The sequence below is a fragment of the Meleagris gallopavo genome, chromosome Z, assembly GCF_905368555.1.
Source record: "Meleagris gallopavo chromosome Z, MGAL_WU_HG_1.1, whole genome shotgun sequence".
NCBI lineage: Eukaryota > Metazoa > Chordata > Aves > Galliformes > Phasianidae > Meleagris > Meleagris gallopavo.
Window position 1 is genome coordinate 52,180,385 of NC_139435.1, and position 20,823 is coordinate 52,201,207.

At 41.0% G+C, this 20,823-nt stretch overlaps 1 protein-coding gene across 3 annotated transcripts in view; it reads right to left on the bottom strand.

Moving 5' to 3' along the window:
- Window positions 1-20,823, bottom strand: part of MEGF10 (multiple EGF like domains 10) — a 126,256-nt gene that overhangs the window by 94,216 nt on the left and 11,217 nt on the right. For 2 of the 3 annotated variants that reach the window (XM_085213110.1, XM_085213109.1), the window contains exon 1: window positions 7,534-7,719. The exons of the other annotated variant lie outside the window; for it this stretch is intronic. In XM_085213110.1, the coding sequence (XP_085069236.1) occupies window positions 7,534-7,687 (154 nt within the window). In that variant the 5' untranslated portion in view covers window positions 7,688-7,719. Of the gene's footprint in view, window positions 1-7,533; window positions 7,720-20,823 lie in introns of those variants that run through there. 3 annotated transcript variants of the gene reach the window in all.

The window sequence follows — 20,823 nt, forward strand, 5'->3', positions numbered from 1 at the left end:
CTTGGGAAAAAAATAATCTGTGAGCAAAAGTGCTGACTCCATACAGATCCTGCAAGAACTCCTAACTGTCATTGGTATGGAGTGCACAGGGTGAGTGGGGTGAGCACACGCTGGATGGACCTTCATTGGTGTAAGTGCAAGCAATAAAATCATCAGTTCCCCAGACACTTATTCATTAAAATACAGCTATCAATACGTCATGTTTTTTGATTTATCATTTGCACCTCAAACACAAAACACAGCCTAAACGTCTTCAGCTTACTTCTGCTGACACAAAACTCTTAATACAGGTGTAAGTAATTTTGCTAATAGCCTCTCCCAATTGAATAGACAAAAAATCCTCTATAGAAAAACCTAATGACAGACTACTAAATAAATAAGATGTATTATTTAATGCAACTCCGTTACAAGTTGCAAAAAAAAAAAAAAATGCTATCTGTTTCTCTTAGCACTTTAAAAGCTTTTCTGAAGTGAAATATTCACTAGGAAAGTGGAAACAAAGTAGAAATGATGTGTCAGTCCAAGCAAAATAAAACAGCAGAACACAGAATTCCTTTGTATCCTGAATTTCTGTATTCCAAAATTTTATTAGTCATAAATGAGAAACACATATTTGAAAGTTTCAGGAAATTAAAAATATTGAACTCATAGTGCTTTGGTTTTATACTAGCACCAACACACCAACAAACAGGCAGAGACCACTCCATAAATCATGTTTCCTTCAAGATGAATGCCTAAGAGCAAGCGTTAAAGACCAGTTTATTAACAGAGTTCTCAATCAGAACTCAAAACAAAATGGTGACATATGGCAGTACATGGGGAATGAGGCAAAAGTACCTCTGCAAGGCATCATCCCAGCCACTCTGGCTGGCATCAGGTGCTACATTCTGTGTGCTGGAGAAGACAATCCAGCCCTCAGGGCTCCACAGGCAGAACAGTTGTTTTTAAACAAATACATTTCTAATTGAAGAGCTTTTCAGTCCAGCTGCTGTACCCTATTTTTTAAGTAGATTTACAATGGCTGAGGCAAGTATGCTGCCTCTGAGGCCAAGACTGTTGCAGCTCACAAGTTGTCAAGGGCATTTCTTCATTTATCAATTATTCTGATTTTTTCCACTGGTCTTGAACACTTTCAAAAGGATTTTTAAGTCACCAGACAAATGCTTCCTACAAACACACATGAGCATTATTTATGCATAACATCTAGCAATCACAACATGTATGTGTTGACACAGACTAGAGTAGTACAAAATTTTGCAAACGCTTCAGAGGAAACTAAAATTCAATTATGCATGCTCAAAAGCACACTGTAGTAAGCAACCTTGTAGCACAGGGCAAAGGAGTGGAAAGATCTGTTTGAGCTCTTGATTTTCTCTGATTCCCACCATCTTTTTTCTCGGTTCTACATCACTTTTGTTGTTGTTGTTGCTGATTCCTGACAGCAACTTAAAAAAATAAAAAAAACAATACACAAACCAGTTATGTCATTTTGTAGTACAGTTTAACGATCTTGGCACACACACACGTACACACACACATACATGTCTTTTTCTTCTTTTTTAACATGCAACTGCTTCCAGTATATTCACATTCTCAGGGCTACCAAGCTTAGTTTGACTATTGGCTTTGGGAGGATCTGATGCCAGCCAGCCATGCATAATGGCCTCTTTGTCTAGCTGTCACATGAACAGTGTCGTGTTACAATTATTGTCACTCCGGGCTAAAACTGCAAGGCATGCTTTCACACAAAACGTTCACTTTGGATCTCTTTTTGGCAAAGCCTCGTGATGAAGACTCTTTCACTCGTGCAGTTAATCAGTTTAGCAATTCTGAAACTTTAAAAATAAGGATTCAGAAGCTCTCATCCAAATCAACTAAAACTTCTACACATAAAGAAAGGGGCAAGTAACAAAAAAACAACCTTGACCTAAATCATTATGCATGAACCAAAACCAGTCTCAAGCAGTCAGTAAAAAACACTGTCATGGTGCAAAAGGTCTGAATGAGGCCAACAAAGTAAAACATAGAAATAAGTTTGACTTAGTTCACCTTTGCAGTATGTGAGCTCATAGTATACCACCACAGTAGTGGGATCCCTCTGAAATCCAATTTAGGAGACGAGCACAGAGTCACAGCTGCAAATTCCTTCCCTTTGTTCAATCAGCTAACAACCTCATTGTTCCTGGCTGTGTCTGTGACACAAGGCAGATGCACCCTGCAGCCCTGATCTTTAGATATGAATTATGAACATGTCTCAACTGCACATCACAACAAGACTGCAGCATATGCCTTCCTCAAGCACATGCTGTCTCCTCGTGTGAAGCCCCAGCATTCAGGCTGAGCCAGGACTGAGCTCTCAGATAGCTCCCATAGCTCCCACACCCAGGGCTAGCATGCAGCAGTGTACAGCCAGCGAACACTATCACGCTGCATAGAGACACTGCAAACTATGGATAAGAATCTCTCACAAGTTTACCTAAACCCTTTTGCTAGAGACTGTTTTGTCTGAAATAACTGCCAGAGACAGAAAACTCCAAGTCAAAGTTATCTCTGCTTTGAATATTTCTCTTCTGTACCTTTGAAAAATGCCCACAAGAAAAAATTATATCAAAATAATGCTATAAAATAAATCCGAGTAAGTTAGGTGATAGTGTTACTACATGTTATGTAAAACCTCTAGATTCCCTGAAAATAGATAAGGAAGATTACAGTATAAAAGAAACTTCAAAAGATGCCGTGAACATGCCAAACTCATTGAGACTGTACACAGATGTTTTTGTTTTCATTAATGCAAAATCTTCTCACAGGGCTAAGACCAAAATATTATGAACTACATCCTCTTTTCTTTAAAGAATTCTGTGCTGCACATATTTGTTTCATAATAGTACTACTCATTTTGAAGAGGGCTTATGGAATCTACCCCTGAAGGAGATGAGCAGAGCACAGCAATAACTGATAGCATACTGCTTTCAATGTATGCAAAACTTTAAAAAGCGATGGCTTCTTTCCAAAAGATGTGGGAGCGTGCATGGAACAACAAACTACCAGCTTGCTTACTGTTTCCTATCTAGTTCATTTTTCTTTCCTTTGCAGAGCTTTAATGCAACATAACTGCTACTAACTCTGGGTTTCATATTCCATCCCGCTATTGCTCCTAGATGTGTCAGTCACCCTAAACCCATCTTATCACTCTCTTGTTCATGTTTCTTCCTTCAGATGCCTTGAGCAGGCCTCCCAGTTCTCAGCATTCTCCCTTACTGTTTCAAGCATAACCTCCCAGTGCCTTCGATAGACACCAGTATGTCAGGTTCGGATCCCGCAATCATAGGCTAAACAACTTCACCTGCACCACAAAGCTCTGCTGGTCTTCTCCAGATCAGGCTGACAACATCTTCTGCATGTCTGTAAGGTCATGACTCCTGAGCCACTATACAGACTCCAGCTATTTTACTTACTGCCCCCAGTAACTGGTGAATCATCTTTGACATAAGTAAATCACAAAATACTCTGATGCTCAGAACTTAAATTTTCTGGATGATTCCTGCAAATGTCCAAATTACAGCTTTCTATCTACACAAAAAATCTCATATATTCTAACATCCACCTGACCACTTTAGCTTTTTCTTGGTGTATCAGAAATCTGACTAATACTTTTTCATACAACTTCAGAAATCTTCTACAATGAATGTTTCCCTGTTTCCACATAGGAAAATACTGTACAGCTCACTGAAATGCTTTCTCAATTGCTTCTTGTTGTTAAAACTCATGCCTCTCATGGCTTCTTCCCATACCCATCAGTTCTGGCACTACATAAAATGTTGACCCTTTCTTTGGCATGACCATGGAACCAGCCTTCATTGCTAATGCACTGTTTTTTTCAGACAAATAGTTTTGAGCTGTCTCCTGTTTGAAGACCTCCACTTAGAAGGAACTGTTACTTGAGAAAACTAGCTTTAATCCCTTTCCACATTTTCTTTATTATTCTGAATAATAATCTGATAGCTGTTTTCATGATTTCATTGTCCCTCCTTCATTTCTATTGACTTTTGTGTTAGATTTTAGACTATAAAGGGCAAGATCGCTTTTGCTACTGTTTTTGTGTTGTTGTACAGTTCCTGTTACTAGAGCCATATAACCCATAGCTGTTAGTAGTGCTAGTATTTCTGCTTTAAATATAATTTTATATTAGGTCTTCATATTCTAGTAACTTTGCAAGTGTTAGCTTGCATTTCTGTATCTTCAAAAATAATTTGCTAGCCATAGAAGCAGTGATCTTTTGCAGCAGCAGAAAAAGAAAAGATTCAACACATTCTCTGAGGTCATACAAGTCAATGTCAAATTTAAAATTACACTTTTTAGTTCCCAATCTATATTTTTCTTGCACATTAAAAGGGCTCAGAATTAGTACTTAATTACTGACTATGAGGTAATTTCTCTGACAACCAGATACAAAACACAGATAAGACATTACAAGCTGGCTGTCTATATTTTAATATAAACCTAATGTGTACATCCAAAGGAATGAACCACAAATCCTTACAGAAGAAAACATTAATTAAAGATCAGACAGTTTGAATGGGTTAATTAACAAGAATGCTGACACAATCAATAAAGCCATTCTAGTAAAGGCAATCTCTGCCCAGAATACCCCTCCCACTTTTCTGACAGATGGCTTTAGATCATGCAAACCCTTTTCATAAGAAAACATTTGGAATAATAAGATAGAGATTCTGGTAATAGATGAAAAAAATAATGCAGTAACACAGCTTCTATTTATTAGGTATCATTCATCAAGCAAGGTGCTGCTTAACAGGAACAAGGGTGTGAGAACCTTGACTGTAATATCACTACTCCTCACCACCCCACACCTAAAAAGAGACTCACATTGGATTTTCAATGTTCTGTGCTAGATTCTGTTTTAAATAATAATAATAATAATAATAATAATACATTGGATTACATCCATGGCACAGCATTTTCCATGTAAAAATCAACCTACCCTAACCTTGACTAAAACTGTAGCACACAGGAAGATAATCTGTCCATTTCTTTCCTTCCTTGAATGCCACTTACTTTCCATAATGAGAACTAAAAGTGCTTAGACAACAAATAAGTATGTGGAGACATGATGCAACTGCTGCCAAGTAATCTGAATATAAATTCAAGGGACCTTCACCAGCTGCAATAAACGTACTCCAAACTCCATTAGATGTTAATCAAACTTAAGTACTTTAATGTGTGGTTCCTGTGCTCTTTGCATAGTTGAGTTAGCTGCTCTTGTTGAAGTGCCTTTGCTTTCGTAGGTGCGTGCTCCCACACAGTACAATTCACCCTTTTGTGGAAAACATGGTTATGAAGGCTGCTGGTGGACTGCTCATCAGCCAAACTTCTCTGTTAGTCTGCAAGGCAGGAGGCTGCTCTCAAAACTGAGATCCCTGGGCACCAGAGGACACAACCCAAGCTCCCAGTTGCCTTTCAGGCACATATGTTAATTTTAACCATGCATGCTGAAGCTATAGCAGCTAAGGGCAAAACTTAGGGGGCACAGAGGAATAAAACATCATGTAACTAGCGCAAAGGCAGCATGGCTTCAATATACTGGTGCTGCTTTTGGAGAGTCAAAACTGGTGAACACAGCTCTGCCCTTGGAGAGCAACTGCAACTCTAGTAGGTGACTTCCAAGGAAATTAAACAGACATAACCAACTCACTGCACACAGGTCATGAGCAGCAAGCAGCTGAATTTTTTATTTTATTTTATTTTTAAATGCAAGAGAGAGATTTGAACTAGTGAGTAAGGCATGGGAAACTCACTCCCAGCCCTGTGAACTGCTCATCTCCTACCAGGGATCTCTTTAAACCCATAACGCTATGACTAATAAATACATCATCCAAAGATGTCAAATGCAAAGTTGAGCAGCCCGAACAGCATTATTAACAATCAATATTAACATGATGCAACTGATCTACCTCCTGTGGGAGCAATCCGCATTTAGATTTGTTTGTGTGACAAGGACATATGGTGATTGCAATTGTATTTGCAAGAAAAATTAAACAGGTTGTTCAATATGAGGTTCTGTGTTCTGAAGCTGTGCAGGCACATGAGTTGTATGAATAAACAAATTGGAAAAAAGGTCTAAATTGCATTGTTTGACCAGATTATTAAAAACTCCTCAACACACCTGCCCAGTTGGCATTTCTGACATGGTATCAGTTCTTGTTTACCACTGCATTTCATCTGCAGGGCCAAAGAGTGGCAACAGGTACAGATGATTTTCATCCATCCAGTCTGCCATTCTCCTAAGTTCTGACTCTGGCTTGGCCAGTTTCACCCCGCTGCATATCCAGAAGGACACACAGAGATAATCATGTACGCTTTCCTCCGTTACTGTGCTATTGGGCACAAGTGCCACTTAGGGGTGTTGATAAGAAAACTGAAGCCAGCTTTCATTTTTAGTCTTCCATCAGACATGCTGCTCAGTCTGAGCACATCCAAAGCTCTCCAACTTATCTACTGGGAAATAAATGTCAGTCTCCAGACTTTTCTTTTTCCTTCTAAGTTTCCGGATAAAAACACTTTTCCTAAGTAGAGTCATTATGTTAATCTGCTTTCTAAACTGCTGCTGCCAAAGCTCAGTTACAAACCTGAGAAAGTATTAATCCCATCAGCACTAATAGCATATCCAAAACAGAGGCTTTAAATTCTGTGTAATCAGAAGCTGGTACCCAATAAAAACTTCAGAGCTCTAAATGATACTGGGATTATATGTCTACTTTGACTACAGGAAAATACTCAGCAATCGGTTGCAGCATTTAAGCAGTTCATAAGATTACAAATAAGGCTGCACTCCTGGCTCGTTCTAGGAAAAGCAGCTGTTTTGGGGTGGGTATTTTTTTCCTAATTGATTTGAGCCTATATTTCTAGTTTGAGTCCGTTTCTTAGCTGAAGCAAACAAACAAAAAATGGAAATATTTACACTGCTATGGATAAAAACAAAAGAAAATATGTACAGGACATCACACAACAGAGTTTTTCTGGGCAGCTCGTGCTGAAAGACATACGCTGGAGCGAAGTCAAGCTGTTAAGCAGATGTGCACATTTCCATGTGCAGGTCATGCTTATTTACATACGTAGACAAACACCTCTGTCTCTCAGTAGATGCCACAGTGCCTGTACAGTCCCTGTACAGGCTTGTCAAAAACTTTCCACGAAAACTACGATAACCTTTAAAAACAAAACATCACCCTTTCGTTCACATAAGGCGTGTGCCCAAATTCTGAGAAGTGTGTTGTCGTTCTTACTAATTCTCACCGCACCCTGAAGCGTCCGCGCGGGAGAGAGACAGGACCCCGAGCCCCAGAGCCCCTCCACGACCCGGCTCACCCCACAACCGCAGCGCACGGGGTGCTGCCTGGTCCCCGCGCACAGTCGTGGTACCGCGCACCGGAGGCACAGCGGGACGCGCCTCGGCCAGCGTAACGCCCGCACTGCACCGCACCGCACCTGCGGGATGGCCGGGCCGCCGCTGCCTACCTGTCCGCGGGCGCCCTCCCCGTCCGAGCGGCCGCTGCGTACAGCCGCTCCGCCGCCGGGTCCCTGCTGCCGCTCCGCCGTGCGAGGGGTGGTGTGTGCAGAGGGACTCAGCCCCTCCCTCCGTCTCTCTACTTCTCTCTTTCCCTCCCTTCATCCCGCCCCGCCGACGGCTCAGCCCGGTCCGCCCCCGGCCCCTCCGCCCGCGCGGGGGGCAGCGTCCCGGCTGCGCAGAGAGTAAGGACGGAGACGGGCGGGTCCCCGCGCTGCTCCCCGATAGCCCCCGTCTGGCCACTCTCAAGAGGAGTAAGACTCAGGGAGCTCAGAGGGTGAGAGCCTGCAGAGGATGGATGTCCTCCAAGCGAATGCTGGAGGGATTTAGCTTTCCCGGCTGCCTCGAAGCTCTCTCGCGGGTCCCAAAAGCGACAGGCAAACGGCCGTGGCCCTCGCGAGCACTGCTCGGCATTACGACTTTCTCACTCGTCTATATTTACACATAACAGTAGAGATGGATGTGCGCTTGTTTTTCAAGTGTTTCGGGTAACTCCCGCTTGTTGACTGAAGTTGTAGATTGGAGCGATGGGAGGAAAATGTTTCGTGCAGCAGCGCAATTAGCGCTTGCAACAGAGAGTCTCGGAAAGACTGACAAATACAGTTCTCCCTTCCTCCCCTCCTCCCTCCCCTCAGCCTTCTCCTTGCGTGGTTTCTGTAGGACAAACAAACGCTGATACGCTTTCAACATAAAAAAGGAATCCTAAATAGCGAGGAAGGTCGATAACCTGCCCAATTAGCTGATGCACGAGGAAGCCCGCCCGGGATAAACAGCGAAGGATGTGCACCCGCAAGGAGCGGCGGGTTTGGGTGCAGCGGGCGCGGCTGCTGAGCGCCGGGCTGCGCGCATTTCCCGAGGAGCAGCGACCCCTGCGGGATGCCGCCGGGCTCCGCTCTGCGCGCACCGGGACAGCCGGCACGGAGAGATCTGCGCGTATCCGCAGCTTGCAGGAGCGAAAATAAAATATCCATAAACCAGACGTTCGCCTCCCGTATATCTGTGTTCCCTCTAACAGGAACTAGTTTTGCTTAGATCTCCTCTCAATCATTTAAAAAAATGAAAAAACGTGAGCAGTGAGCATTTTTCTTTTTAACAGAAAATTTATTTTCAAGTGGATTCAAATTAATTACCCAGATTCCATGCAGATTTTTTAAGACAAACCGGAAAAAAAAAAAAAAAAGAAAAAAAAAAGGGCGGTGGGGGGAATTATCTGCCAAGGAAGCTGATCTCACTAACGGAAGGAGGTCATCTCCTTTCTGTGGTCGTTGCTTAGATTTGTTTAACTTCATTTTATCCACTTTCTTCTTATCAATGCATGTACCTTAGGACTGGTTAGTGTTTTAAAACACCACAATTTCTCCAAGTAATGGTAACTCCATAATTTAGCTGTACGGTTCCCTGCTGTTGTGGTGTCAGAAAAAAATATACCTTTACATATTCATTCTCTGACTTCAGCCAAAAAAAACATTACGCCACTTCTGTATTACTTCTTGACACCTCTTACAAGCTGAAGAGGTTTTCTTTCATCATTTGTTCACCTCTAATGAATACATACAAATAGTAAGAAAAGAGCTTTATATTCCTCATCCTCTTTTGCCATGTGAACCACATTCTTCTGTGAACTGTCTCATTTTCTTTAAGGGAAGTGGCAGAAGAATGAGGAACTGTGCTGTAAGAATGTGGCCCTAAATGCTCTTTTGAAGACAGCTTCCTTTTTAGCATGCTTTTCATGGAAATGTACATGCCAGATAGAAAATGAACAAACTCGGCAGCAAATGATGTGGTGATGTTCTACCAGATAACTGCTTCTCCTTCTCTCTCTCCTGTCTTTGTTTGGTTTTGTATCACTGTGAACCAAAATCTTCAATGGCCTGAAGCCAATAACTGTGTCATATAATCAAGATAAGAATTTTAGAGATGGGCAACATAAATCAGGGTCATTGCCAGCATTATTTACTTTACAAGCATGTTCCCGCCTCTTAGTCTAAAAGCCTGCACCACTTTATAATCATTTGGAACATTATTTTCACTCATTACAAATGTAATATATCGTGTTTTCATTTCCAACATCTGAACCTGACCTCCTTAATAAGACAAAGATTATAACATTGCTCACAGCTTATGTTCAAACTGATTTATCAGTTCAAGCATTGCTATCAAAATCATGAACCTGTAGAGAATCAAACATTATACCACAATGCAGCTCTTGCTAAAAGTTGTGTTAGGTTCAGCTGATAACACAAAGTGCAATTAAACTTAGCTGTGGTAATACACCTGCTTTGAGGTGAGGGGAACTGGCCTCTGAGTCTGTTTGACCATCACAGCTGACCACCGATGACTTGGATTAGATTTTTAGCTTTCAGACAGTGATGGATGGTGTGAGGTGAAAGCAATTCTGTGCTGCACACTCAGAAGAGTTCTGAGTCAGTGGCATTGACTGCAGATTGCTGGCCAGAAACACACATGGAAGTGCAGTCTTCCTGTGAAAAAGCAACAAAGACATAATTTGTGTTCTGAGTACAGGAAAGAACTAAAATGGAGGATTTAGAATGGCTGTAGGAAGAAGTCCTTTACTTGGAGGGCAATGAGGCTCTAGCACAGCTGCCCAGAGAAGCTGTGGTGCCTTATCCCCGAAGGCGCTCAAGGCCAGGTTGAATGGGGCCCTAGGCACCTGAGCTGGTGGGGGCCAGCCCTGCCCATGGCAGGGGTTGGGACTGGGTGGACTTTAAGAATCTTCCAACACAAACCATTATTTGATTTTATAATCCTGTGATCTTCATTACTGCAGGATACTTACTTTTTAATGAAACTTAAACGCCATTACTGATTCACCACATCCTTCTCTCTAAATTGGGGAGGTATGGATTTGAAGGATGGACTGTTCGTTGGATTAGGAATTGGCTGGCTGGGCACAGCCAAAGCGCTGTGATCAGTGGTTCTGAGTCAGGGTGGAGGCCGTTCACAAGCAGTGTCCCTCAGGAATTGGTCTTGGGACTAGTGCTCTTCAACATCTTCATCAACAATCTGGGAGAAGATCTCCTTGAGAGCAGCCCTGTGGAGAAGGGGGTCCTGGTGGATGAGAAGCTGGACATGAGTGTGCATTTGCAGCTCGGAAGGCCAACTGTGTTCTGGACTGCATTAAAAAAGGGGTGGCCAGCAGGGAGAGGGAGGTGATTGTCCCCCTCTACTCGGCTCTTCTGAAGCCCCATCTGAAGCACTGCGTCCAGGCCTGGGGCCCCCAGTACAGGAAGGACATGGAGCTTTTGGAGCGGGTCCAGAGGAGGGCTACTAAGATGATCAGAGAGCTGGAGCACCTCTCCTGTGAGGAAAGGTTGAGAGAACTGGGCTTATTTAGCTTGGAGAAGAGAAGGCTCCAGGGAGACCTCATTGTGGCCTTCCAGTACTTGAAAGGAGCATATAAACAGGAAGGGGAACAGCTATTTTCAAGGGCGGATACTGATAGAACAAGGGGGAATGGTTTTAAACTGAGACAGGGGAGGTGTAGGTTAGATATTAGAGGAAGTTTTTCACACAGAGGGTGGTGAGGCACTGGAACAGGTTGCCCAAAGAGGTTGTGGATGCCCCATCCCTGGAAGCATTCAAGGCCAGGCTGGATGTGGCTCTGGACAGCCTGGTCTGGTGGTTGGCGACGCTGCACATAGCAGCTCAGGACTCTTGCAGGCCTAAGAGGTGGTGGGCCACCCCACTGTGCTGGCACACATCAGTGTCAGTCAGTTGGTGCACAAATATCTCCATGTAGCACAGAGAGCACAGCAGCCAGACCAGGGCCCCCTCTTCCAGGCCAGCAAGGCACAGACTGACATGATGACACTCTTCACTGTGGAAAAAGCATGGTATACTAGGGACATGCTTGAAGTATTTTGCTGGTTTTCATTTTTTCTTTTCTTCATAATTAACTATTTTAGAATATTTGTTGTTCCTTATATCAATGAAAGTGCTGTCATGGTTTGACAGCTTATATGGCCCATGCTCTGGAATGTACCTCCTCTGGCATTTTAGCAAATCTCACTTTTTATGAGAATCATACTTGAAAATACTTCTCCTTGGTTGCTCTAGCAATCCGCTCTCCTCCTTGCAGGCTTGTTTGGGGTTGATGGCATTCTGTGTCTGAATGCGTAGCTCTTTGATAACTACAACAGCATACAGCAGAGTCTGTGCATTTGTGAGATTTGCTGGTGGCTGTGCTACTCTGGGACATGAGATTTCTGGGTGATATGGAGAGGAACCCAGAAAACACCCCAACAGTAGAATATAGGAAGTAATTACCTTGCAATTGGTAGGTGAAGATGAAGTATTAGGAAAACCTGATTGGTTCACTGAGCAGATAAACTAAGCAGTTGCTTTCCTTATATGTTTTTATCATATTGACTGATGCTGTTGTAGGTATGAAAAGGGATGAAGGACTGAAGGAGTCAAGAGTGTTTTTTTCTCATTGGGCTCATTTTGAAAGTATTGTCTGAACAGAGAATGGGACCCTGGCGCTGGGAGTGTGGCATTTTCATATGATCTATGGGCAAAGAGATCTGACCTAACTTTACGTGGACCTGTCTTGACACTTCAGAAATACTATTTGAAAAAATGCTGCTTTCTACAAAGGACTGGTTTGGGGGCCTTGGTGTGGGTTTTGTTTTTTTCTCCTTTTTTTCTTCTTTTTATTTGTTTTGGTATTAACTGTACCAAGTTATGTTCATATTTGAGGTTCATTTCATGTCCTCCTTTACTGGCTTTTGTCTCACAAGCAGCGCTTTGGCGGGTTTTTAATGTAAGTTCACGGGAAAGAGAGCTTTTCAATTATTTGCTTTGGTTGTGCTCAATTCAAGTGGTGGTTACTGTGGTTTATTTTTCTTGGGTATTTCATCTGGGCTGTGCTTTTCTTAAAAACATATGTCCTGATGAAGAGAGGTTTTGTTTTCCTTTCTCTGAAAAGAGTTGAAGAACATACGTGGTCAATAGGATGTTAGGCATGAACACAAATACGTGAGAGCCTCTCTCGTCCATTGAAGAGGAAGTGGGCAGGAAGGGAAGAGCTGAAGTGCTTGTGGCATGTTGGGTTCACATACATGAATGATCTGCCTGTGAGCGAGGTGAAGCCATCACCTTCTGTCCACTGTTCTCTTCTCAGGAGAGCAGGACATGGAAGTGGTGGGTGTTCCTCACCCCATGCAGAAGGAAACAGCTCAGCTGTGGTTGGCTCTGTGTTCCACACACTCGGGTATTTTGAAGTGGGCGCATTTATAACATTTCCATCTCTGTTCTCACCAGTTGGGAAATCACTTATAACGCTGAAATTTCCTTACAAACACTCCTCTGCTTTCATGTCAGCCTTAACACTGGGCTCCAGGACAGCTACTGTTCAGCAAAAAAATGGTGGTATTCCTAGAAATAGCATTTCTTCCATCACGTTAAGCGGGAAGAGGAATTTTGGTCCATGCAGCTAACAGCTACTAGTCTGCTAGTTAGGTGTGGCATGCTAGGAGCCATCCCAGTGGAGCTCAGCTCTGAATCAAGAGCAGCTCTTTCTGACCATCCTTCTGTGCTTTGGTCAGTGTAACTACGGTATACGCTGGAAGGATTTCACTGTTAGGCAGACTGAAACCAAAGGCTTAAAATATTGTGTGCTATGTGCCTAACAATTCACTGTATGATAGAGAAAAGTGCTTTCCTACAGGTTTCAGAGGCATGTACAAAATGCACAAAGTGCATTTTCCAGTGACACAGCATTGTTTGGTGATGCTGGTCTCCTTGAGAGTGAGAGACATAAAGCTGAGGTATCTCTGAACAAGCTTAGCCTCAAAGATAATGTAGGAGTTTTGTTTAATTCACCTTTTCCAAGCTGTGCAGCTTTTTTATATTTCATTTCCATTTTATTAAAACTCTTGGAATAGAAAATGAAACTTGTTTTACATCTATTTGAATTCAATTCCTTTGAACCTTTCATAGTATCAGACATTATTGAATTTGTAGATGGCTGTGCATTTGCATTAGATAAGTATTCAAGATTGTTATGGAATATACATTGTAAAAGTGTTTGTTGATCCAGAAATAGAGTCCTCACCACCATTTAAGAAATACTTTTTCTGAAACTTGTTTCAAAAGACGTGGATTAATTGTACTACTGAGTTGGATTTCTTGGTACATTGATCTGTATGAGCACATTGTTCGTAATTCAACTAGTTTTCCTTTGTTCCCAATCAGTAGATATTTCACAAAGTAATATACCTGTAGAAGTGAAAAAGGGAAGAAGCACATTCTCTTCCAAATCAGTTTTATGAGCTCAGTACTGTTACGTTAATAACGATACCATGTGTAGTATTTTATTTGGGAAGTGCAGACAGAAACAATCACTGTGGTAGGAATGGTGCCTCTGTAATCATGCTCTGTTCCCATCATCCCAGTTTAAATGCCTCAGCATATTCGACTGCTATTCGCAGGAGTGAAGTGACTGGAGTTCAGACCCTTGAGGAAGAGGCCTGTATTTCTCGTTCACTTTGCGTATGTTCATCGCTTCTTCATTAAGTTCTTTAAGGTGTCATCTGTAGGAGCGGTTGTAAGGTCGGCTGGATGTGAGCTATCTCTGGTTACTGCTGTTCAGGAGATGCTGTGATACAACACGGACACATTTTCATGCATGACAGCACTACAGAGCTCCCGCATTGGCCTTGGAGCTCAGAATTCCAAACCTCCAAATCCATTTGGGTGACCAGTGCTTCTGGGGGCTTCAGAGCGACGACACAGACCAGCAGTTCCTGCTGGAGTTCCTCGTGTCTCAAGGGCTGGCTTTGGCTCTGGGTAGAAACAGCCCGTACTCGAAACATTTCTGCCATCACTCACTCTGAAATACAGAGCAAGGGTGGATAGACTGTTCTGTGTGGTTTGGAAAAAAAGAAAACATGTTCTCTTTCTGCTACAGCAAGCTGGTGGGGGTACTGCTCAGAAATAATCACCAGGTGCTTAAAGTTAGCAGTACCCCCAGCAACTATCCCCTGTATGTGGAGCTGGAGGGGAGAGGAGAAGCCCTACAGAAGGCTGTGCACAGCTTGTACTCAGTGTGATTTCTGCAAAGAGGACAAACGCCATAGCATTTGGAGATGGGAAAAGAGGTGTGCATTCCTTGACAGGTGTGATAAGGCTATGGGAAGATGACAGTGAGCAATGCTGAACTTGAGTGCTTGCACACACATAGACCTGGAGCCGAGGGGGTGAGTCCTTGAAGGAAAGTGGAAAAGCACTGAGAGTCTTTCCTCAAAAATTAGCATTAGCTTATAAATTATTTTCATATTTATATATATATACACTTTTAAATGCTTGTAACTAGGAAGTAGCATAGTAAGATATATATTTCATGGTAAAAAATGGACATCAAATTACTGTAAGCACATGGATAAAATGGGTGAGTGACTTCAAAAGGCATTAGTTCCCTGTTTAAACAGGTGAAGGAGTGAAATGAGGGCTGGTATGCTTATGGAAAAGGTCTTAATTGGAACTTAACACCAATAACTTGCTCAAATAGCAGAGCCCTACAGTAGGCATGTCCAACCACTGACCTCCAGACCACATGCAGCCCAGCCCTGCCTGCTTTATGTTTGCCCACTGCCCCACACCATCATGGTGGCGGCTCTACCCGGCCCTGAGCACACACCTATCGCTCACGACAACCACACAGTGGTGTGCAATCAGCACTGTCAAGGCTGAAACCAGGGCATGGGGAGGGCACACTGCAGTGCTGACTTGAGTGATGGCAAATAATTGTATGCATTGTGATATACTGGCTAAACACTGTCCTGTGAACGACAAAAGATAACTAGCTGTGCTTTCTGTTTTGATACAGGAACTTGAGAACAGGTGTCAAGACTGAAAAAAAAAAAATTAGTAGATTAGTCAAAATCATTATCAGTCTTAGTCAAAATAAGTCATCTATGAGTTTTCAAACAAAATATTTGGTGTTGCAATCAGACATTCAAATCAAAATGGCAAATATGTTTAAATGAAGACATTATTCAAAGGCAAAAGTTTCTCTTGACCCTCTGGATGAATATAGTCCTTCTTTTGCACATTTTAGTACCTCATAAGAAAGTATGTGAAATTAATTCTCATAGAATTAAACTTTCCAGTTCATTTTAGCCTCTTAATAAGGTAAATCAAATTAGCAAAAAGAAGCAAAGGAAATTGATTGTTGGTTGCAGAGGTATTCGAGTAGAAAATTCGACACACAGTCTAGTTAAAATCCTGAGGTTGCTATGGAGTGTGATTTATCATTAACATAGAAACATAGAAAATAAATAAATAAGGCAAAGCCATACGCAAATTACCTGTTAAGAATTTTTCTGTTTCTGCTTTTTCTTTTTTTAGTCCAGTTGGTTTTGCAGAAAACTTAAAGCTAAATAATAAATTATGCCTATATATACAAATCCATCCTCAGAGTTTGCAGAAGGAAACTGAGGTGTTCAGAACCTTGTAAAACTGAGTGCAGCATAGATCAGTCAAACCTTTTATATGCAGAAAACAGAAGCAACTTATCACTAAGTTAGGTCCACAGTCGCTGGAATGCTACATTCTGCTTGGCACTCACTGCTGACATACAGATTTGCATTGGGAATAGTCAGAGGTGCCTTATATATATATTTCAGTGCTTAAACTAACAGAATCTGTGGCATTTGGAATTGTAGGGGGTTTAATTAACCCTCCTTAGGATTTAGTGCTTTTTAATTTACTTTAAAAAAAAAAAAGTGTTATGCGACTACTCATTCTGAATTATAAATTTAGGTTAAACAAATGATTGGCCTTCCTTACTAGTGGGATGTTATTGAAAGATAATACAAGCTATATTTATTACTACGTTTCCAGCAGAGTTGGGCATTTAAAAGTCAGTAAAAGGCTGTCAGTCTAGGTAAAAAGAAAGAAAGAAAGAAAAAAGCACACACACACACATACACAAAACCAAAACTGCCAATGCTGCCACATTCCCTCCAATGAAATTCCATAGCTGGAAATCCAATTATATGTTGCTCATTATTTGCTACACGCACTCTGCTCTTACTCAAGTCCTGGATGCTCATATTCCTGATGTAGTTGTGCATTCCCAATGTTTAACATGCTGAATATCTAACTGCACTGATGCAGCATGTATGAGATGATTACATTGCAAACAATATATATATGCAAACAATATATCCTGGAAACAGGATTTCACAGAAAATATACTGATATTGCCTGTAACTCCGAGACACAGCAGATGTGTCTGTGTTCAGCATAGCCCTTATTAACTACTGCACACATTAATAACTCAGAGGAGAGAAAACAATAAAGCAATTATATTTGCAGCTATTCACTGCAGAATCCTTATGATTCCGAGGGTAATAAACCAGGCACAGAAGAGTCAGAGTGGATCTCAAACTGGAAAGCAACATGGCGCTCAATGTGCACTTACAGTAATATTAATTACCTTCGTTGTTGATGTTGTTTTTTCATCTATCTTTTTTAATCCTTTTTTTTTGTTGTTGTTGTTGTGATATAGACTACCTTCATATCTCACAGGAAAGTAGGCCATATTATTTGCTTTCTTCTGTATAATAAAGTACCGTTCATTTTGCTGAGAAGTATTACTCTACCTATAGAAATGACTTACACATTTGAAAGATGCAGAAGCTGTAAGGTGCTTATTAATGTGTATTCCCTTAGTCGTGTTACAGATCCACAACCAGAAGAGTAATAAAACAGCAGCAGAAGAACACTTGCAGGGTATTTTATTCTGTAGTTCAGTGTACTGTCTCACAAACAATTGCAAAAGCTCTAGACACTACGATGTGTTAAAGTACATTTATCAAGCAAAGGGAATACAAACCACAAGTCATAGGAGCAAAGAAAGCTCTTTCTCTATGTCTTCCCAGGAAAATGGAGTTGAGGCTACTTAGTGTAATTCCAGCCACTTCAAAGAAAATATCACTTCACATCCAGCAAAGCAATCAAAAACATCTAACAGGGAAAATAATGACTTGATGAATATCTGTGTACTGTTTTTTAAGTTCAAATGACATACGCTTAAATTCAAACTTTAAACTAAAGACTAAAACTTTAAACTAAAGAGGGGAGGGGAAAGGGAAAGGAGGGGGATCTTCTGATGTCAAACACTGTATGAATTTTGGAAAGAAACACGTACCCTGCATGCCATATTTAGAATATTTGGATAATGCTTTTGAATTTCACAATCAGCTTGAACTGCTAAAAACTCTGTCCAGCAATAAATGGATGTAGGGCAGTTCCTGAAATCCAATAGTGACATATTTCAGTCAGGTTTTCTTCAAATTTGCCAAAATTATCACCTCTGTGCTGTGTTACAACGTAAGAGAATAAATGATTGCAAACGTTCTTAAGCAACTTAATGTTTCAGAGGCCAAATTCATGCTTTCTCCTCTCAAATCCACTTGAAATATGAAAACAATATAATATTTCCTTAAGATCTCCTCACTAAATGTCCCGTTCTACAGTTCTGTAATTCTAAAGAATGGTTCCTAATCCTTTGACAGAGTATCAACATCTCAGACCTGAAGTATGTGATAGTTGATTGGTATCGTGAAGTGTTGTTGATATAGAGAAGGACCTGGGTATCCTGGTCAGCAGTGGGCCCTCATGGCCAAGATGACCAGTGGTATCCTGAGATGCATTAAAAAGGATATGGCCAGCAGGTTGAGAGAGACGATCCTCCCCTTGTATTCTGAATTGATGAGTCTACATATGGAATACTACGTACATTTCTGGGCTTCCCAGTACAAGAAAGACAGGGAACTACTACAGAGCTCAATATTGTCCACAAAGATAATTAGGGGCTGGAGAAAAGAAACCTGGAGAGGTTCAGCCTGGAGAAGACTGAGGGGGGATTTTAAACCTAAAATGTGAGTGTCAAGTGGATAAGGCCAGGATCTTTTCAACCACGCCCAGCGCCAGGACAAGGGACAACAGGCAGAAGCTGGAACATAAGATGTTCCATATGAACATGAGAAAGAACTTTACTGCGGGGATGACAGAGCAGTGGATCAGGCTGCCTCAGGAGGTTGTGGAGTTTTGTTCTCTGGAGATACTCAAAACCAGCCTGCAAACTTTGCTGTGCAAGCAGAACATGCTTTAGTGGGAGTGGAGGGTGGATTCATTGACCTCCAGAGGTCCCTTCCAATCCCAGTGACTCTGTGATTCTTTTATTCTGTGGATGTGACATATGAAAAAAAGCACCTCCAGCATCCCCAATATGTAAATACAACAACTATTAGATATTAATAAGTGTTTCACAGGCTAGTCTAATTTTGAGCAATATACCCTTATTAATCCCTGCTTTCATCCATATAAACAAAATTCCACTCAAACTCAATCCAGTCATCATCCCTAAGACTTCTCTGGGTGGTTTAGGTATACTTTACTGATGACGAAGTACGTCTTATTGTTCATACTGCATAATTAATATCTGGATTTATAGGTTTGTGATTCTGGAACAAAATTCATTACTTCTTTTGTTTGAACCCGTTTAAGCACTGAAAAATTTGTAGCTATTCATGACAGTGTTTCTATTACTACACAAGTAGAGTACCAATCTCTTGAGTGATTACTAAGACTAGCATGTCATTATATCAGCTATGAAAGAAGTGAAAGAAGCTGTAGTGATTTTAGGAGTGGTTTACACAGAATAAGCAAGGCAATCGAGCAAAAGCATAAACAACTGCATCCTTTGTCGTGTTTCACATCAGTTTGTGAAACATAATGCTTTTAAATAACTTTTCTAAGTTGGAGTCATATTCTTTCCCTTGAATACACTCTATCTCATACACAGAGAATCAAGGTTGCTAAAAAGAAATCCAATCTCATGAGATATTTTAATGTGTATTTGATAATAAATAGCATGTACCAGTTATTACTGTGGGACTTGAAATAAACAAGCAAAAAAAGTCAAGCAAGGTGCCACAAGGTGCCGCTCTTCTCAGTGTCAAATAACCAGCATCTTTCTGCTTCCTATTGCAGGACAAGAGAAAATGCTGTAAATCATAATTAGAAATGCAGTTAGGAAAAAAAAAAAATTGTTTTGTATCCTGATGACTCTCCTTGAGGAATGAGGTGTGTTATGATTGCAATTAAAACCATTTAAAAGTCAAAGCGAAAGTCAGAATAAGTGAAGCAACAAAGGAGTGGAGTACAATGTAAAGAGACTCCCAGGCAATTTCCAGGCTTCTCTTTTCTTTTCACTCTATCATCATACAAAATTCTGATCACACACATTAATCCATGGTAATTACTTTGTATCATGTTCAGGCAGCCTCTCAATATTCTGAGGAAGATCTCCCAAGACCACGGCACTGTGGATGTTAGGATGTCACACACAGACTTCTCTTTAATTTAATATTTGTCTCATCCTTCAGCCTCAAATGCCTTCTGACAGTCTTGTCTTGACTTTCTGCATCTGTGAACTACATAAACTTTCTTTCTACTCTTTTCACTGCTTTTCTTCAAGATGAACTGGTCTGGATTTAAATCCGTTTTAAAAATGTTTACAATGAAGTGGTCTTGGCAGGGAGCAGCTCTCTTTGATCAACACAAATTATTGATTCATTTGTTTTTTAAGGAAATTTGAACACACCTTGATAAAGGAATTATAGTCTCTGATGTCATGAGCCAAAATAATCAAAAAGGTACCATTATTTTCAAAGAAGCCCTCATACTAGTACAAGTTTAACTGCAAAAATGTAATGTCACAGAACTAGAGTGGTTACTCTACTGGCAGACAGGTTCAAGATGTCACTAAAAAAGGATGGAATATAGATTTTCTATTAAATTTTCTTAGTACTTACAGTATAATATTCAGTAACTTTATTATTTGGCCTTATAATGGCAAGCTTTTTCAGCCTTTAGACTCATAATTTCAATTTTTAAATATCTTATGTGATGATTCTTACCAGATAGTTATCTTTTTATAGCAAGTAAAAATAATAAGAGGATTAACAACAACAACAAAAACCCACAAACAACTCCTAATTATATCCATTATATAGTTTTAAAAGGGTCTGATTTTCTGACCCTTTTCTCATTACTTCTGAGAAACCGTCCTTGTAAATGTGTGATCTCTCTTTGGAATACAGGAATTCCTTGTTGTGACACGGACAATTTTCTTCAAATTCATGATTAATATTTATTTTTAAAATTTTAGTAACTAATAATGATTGTTGATTTCTTGTCGCATGAGA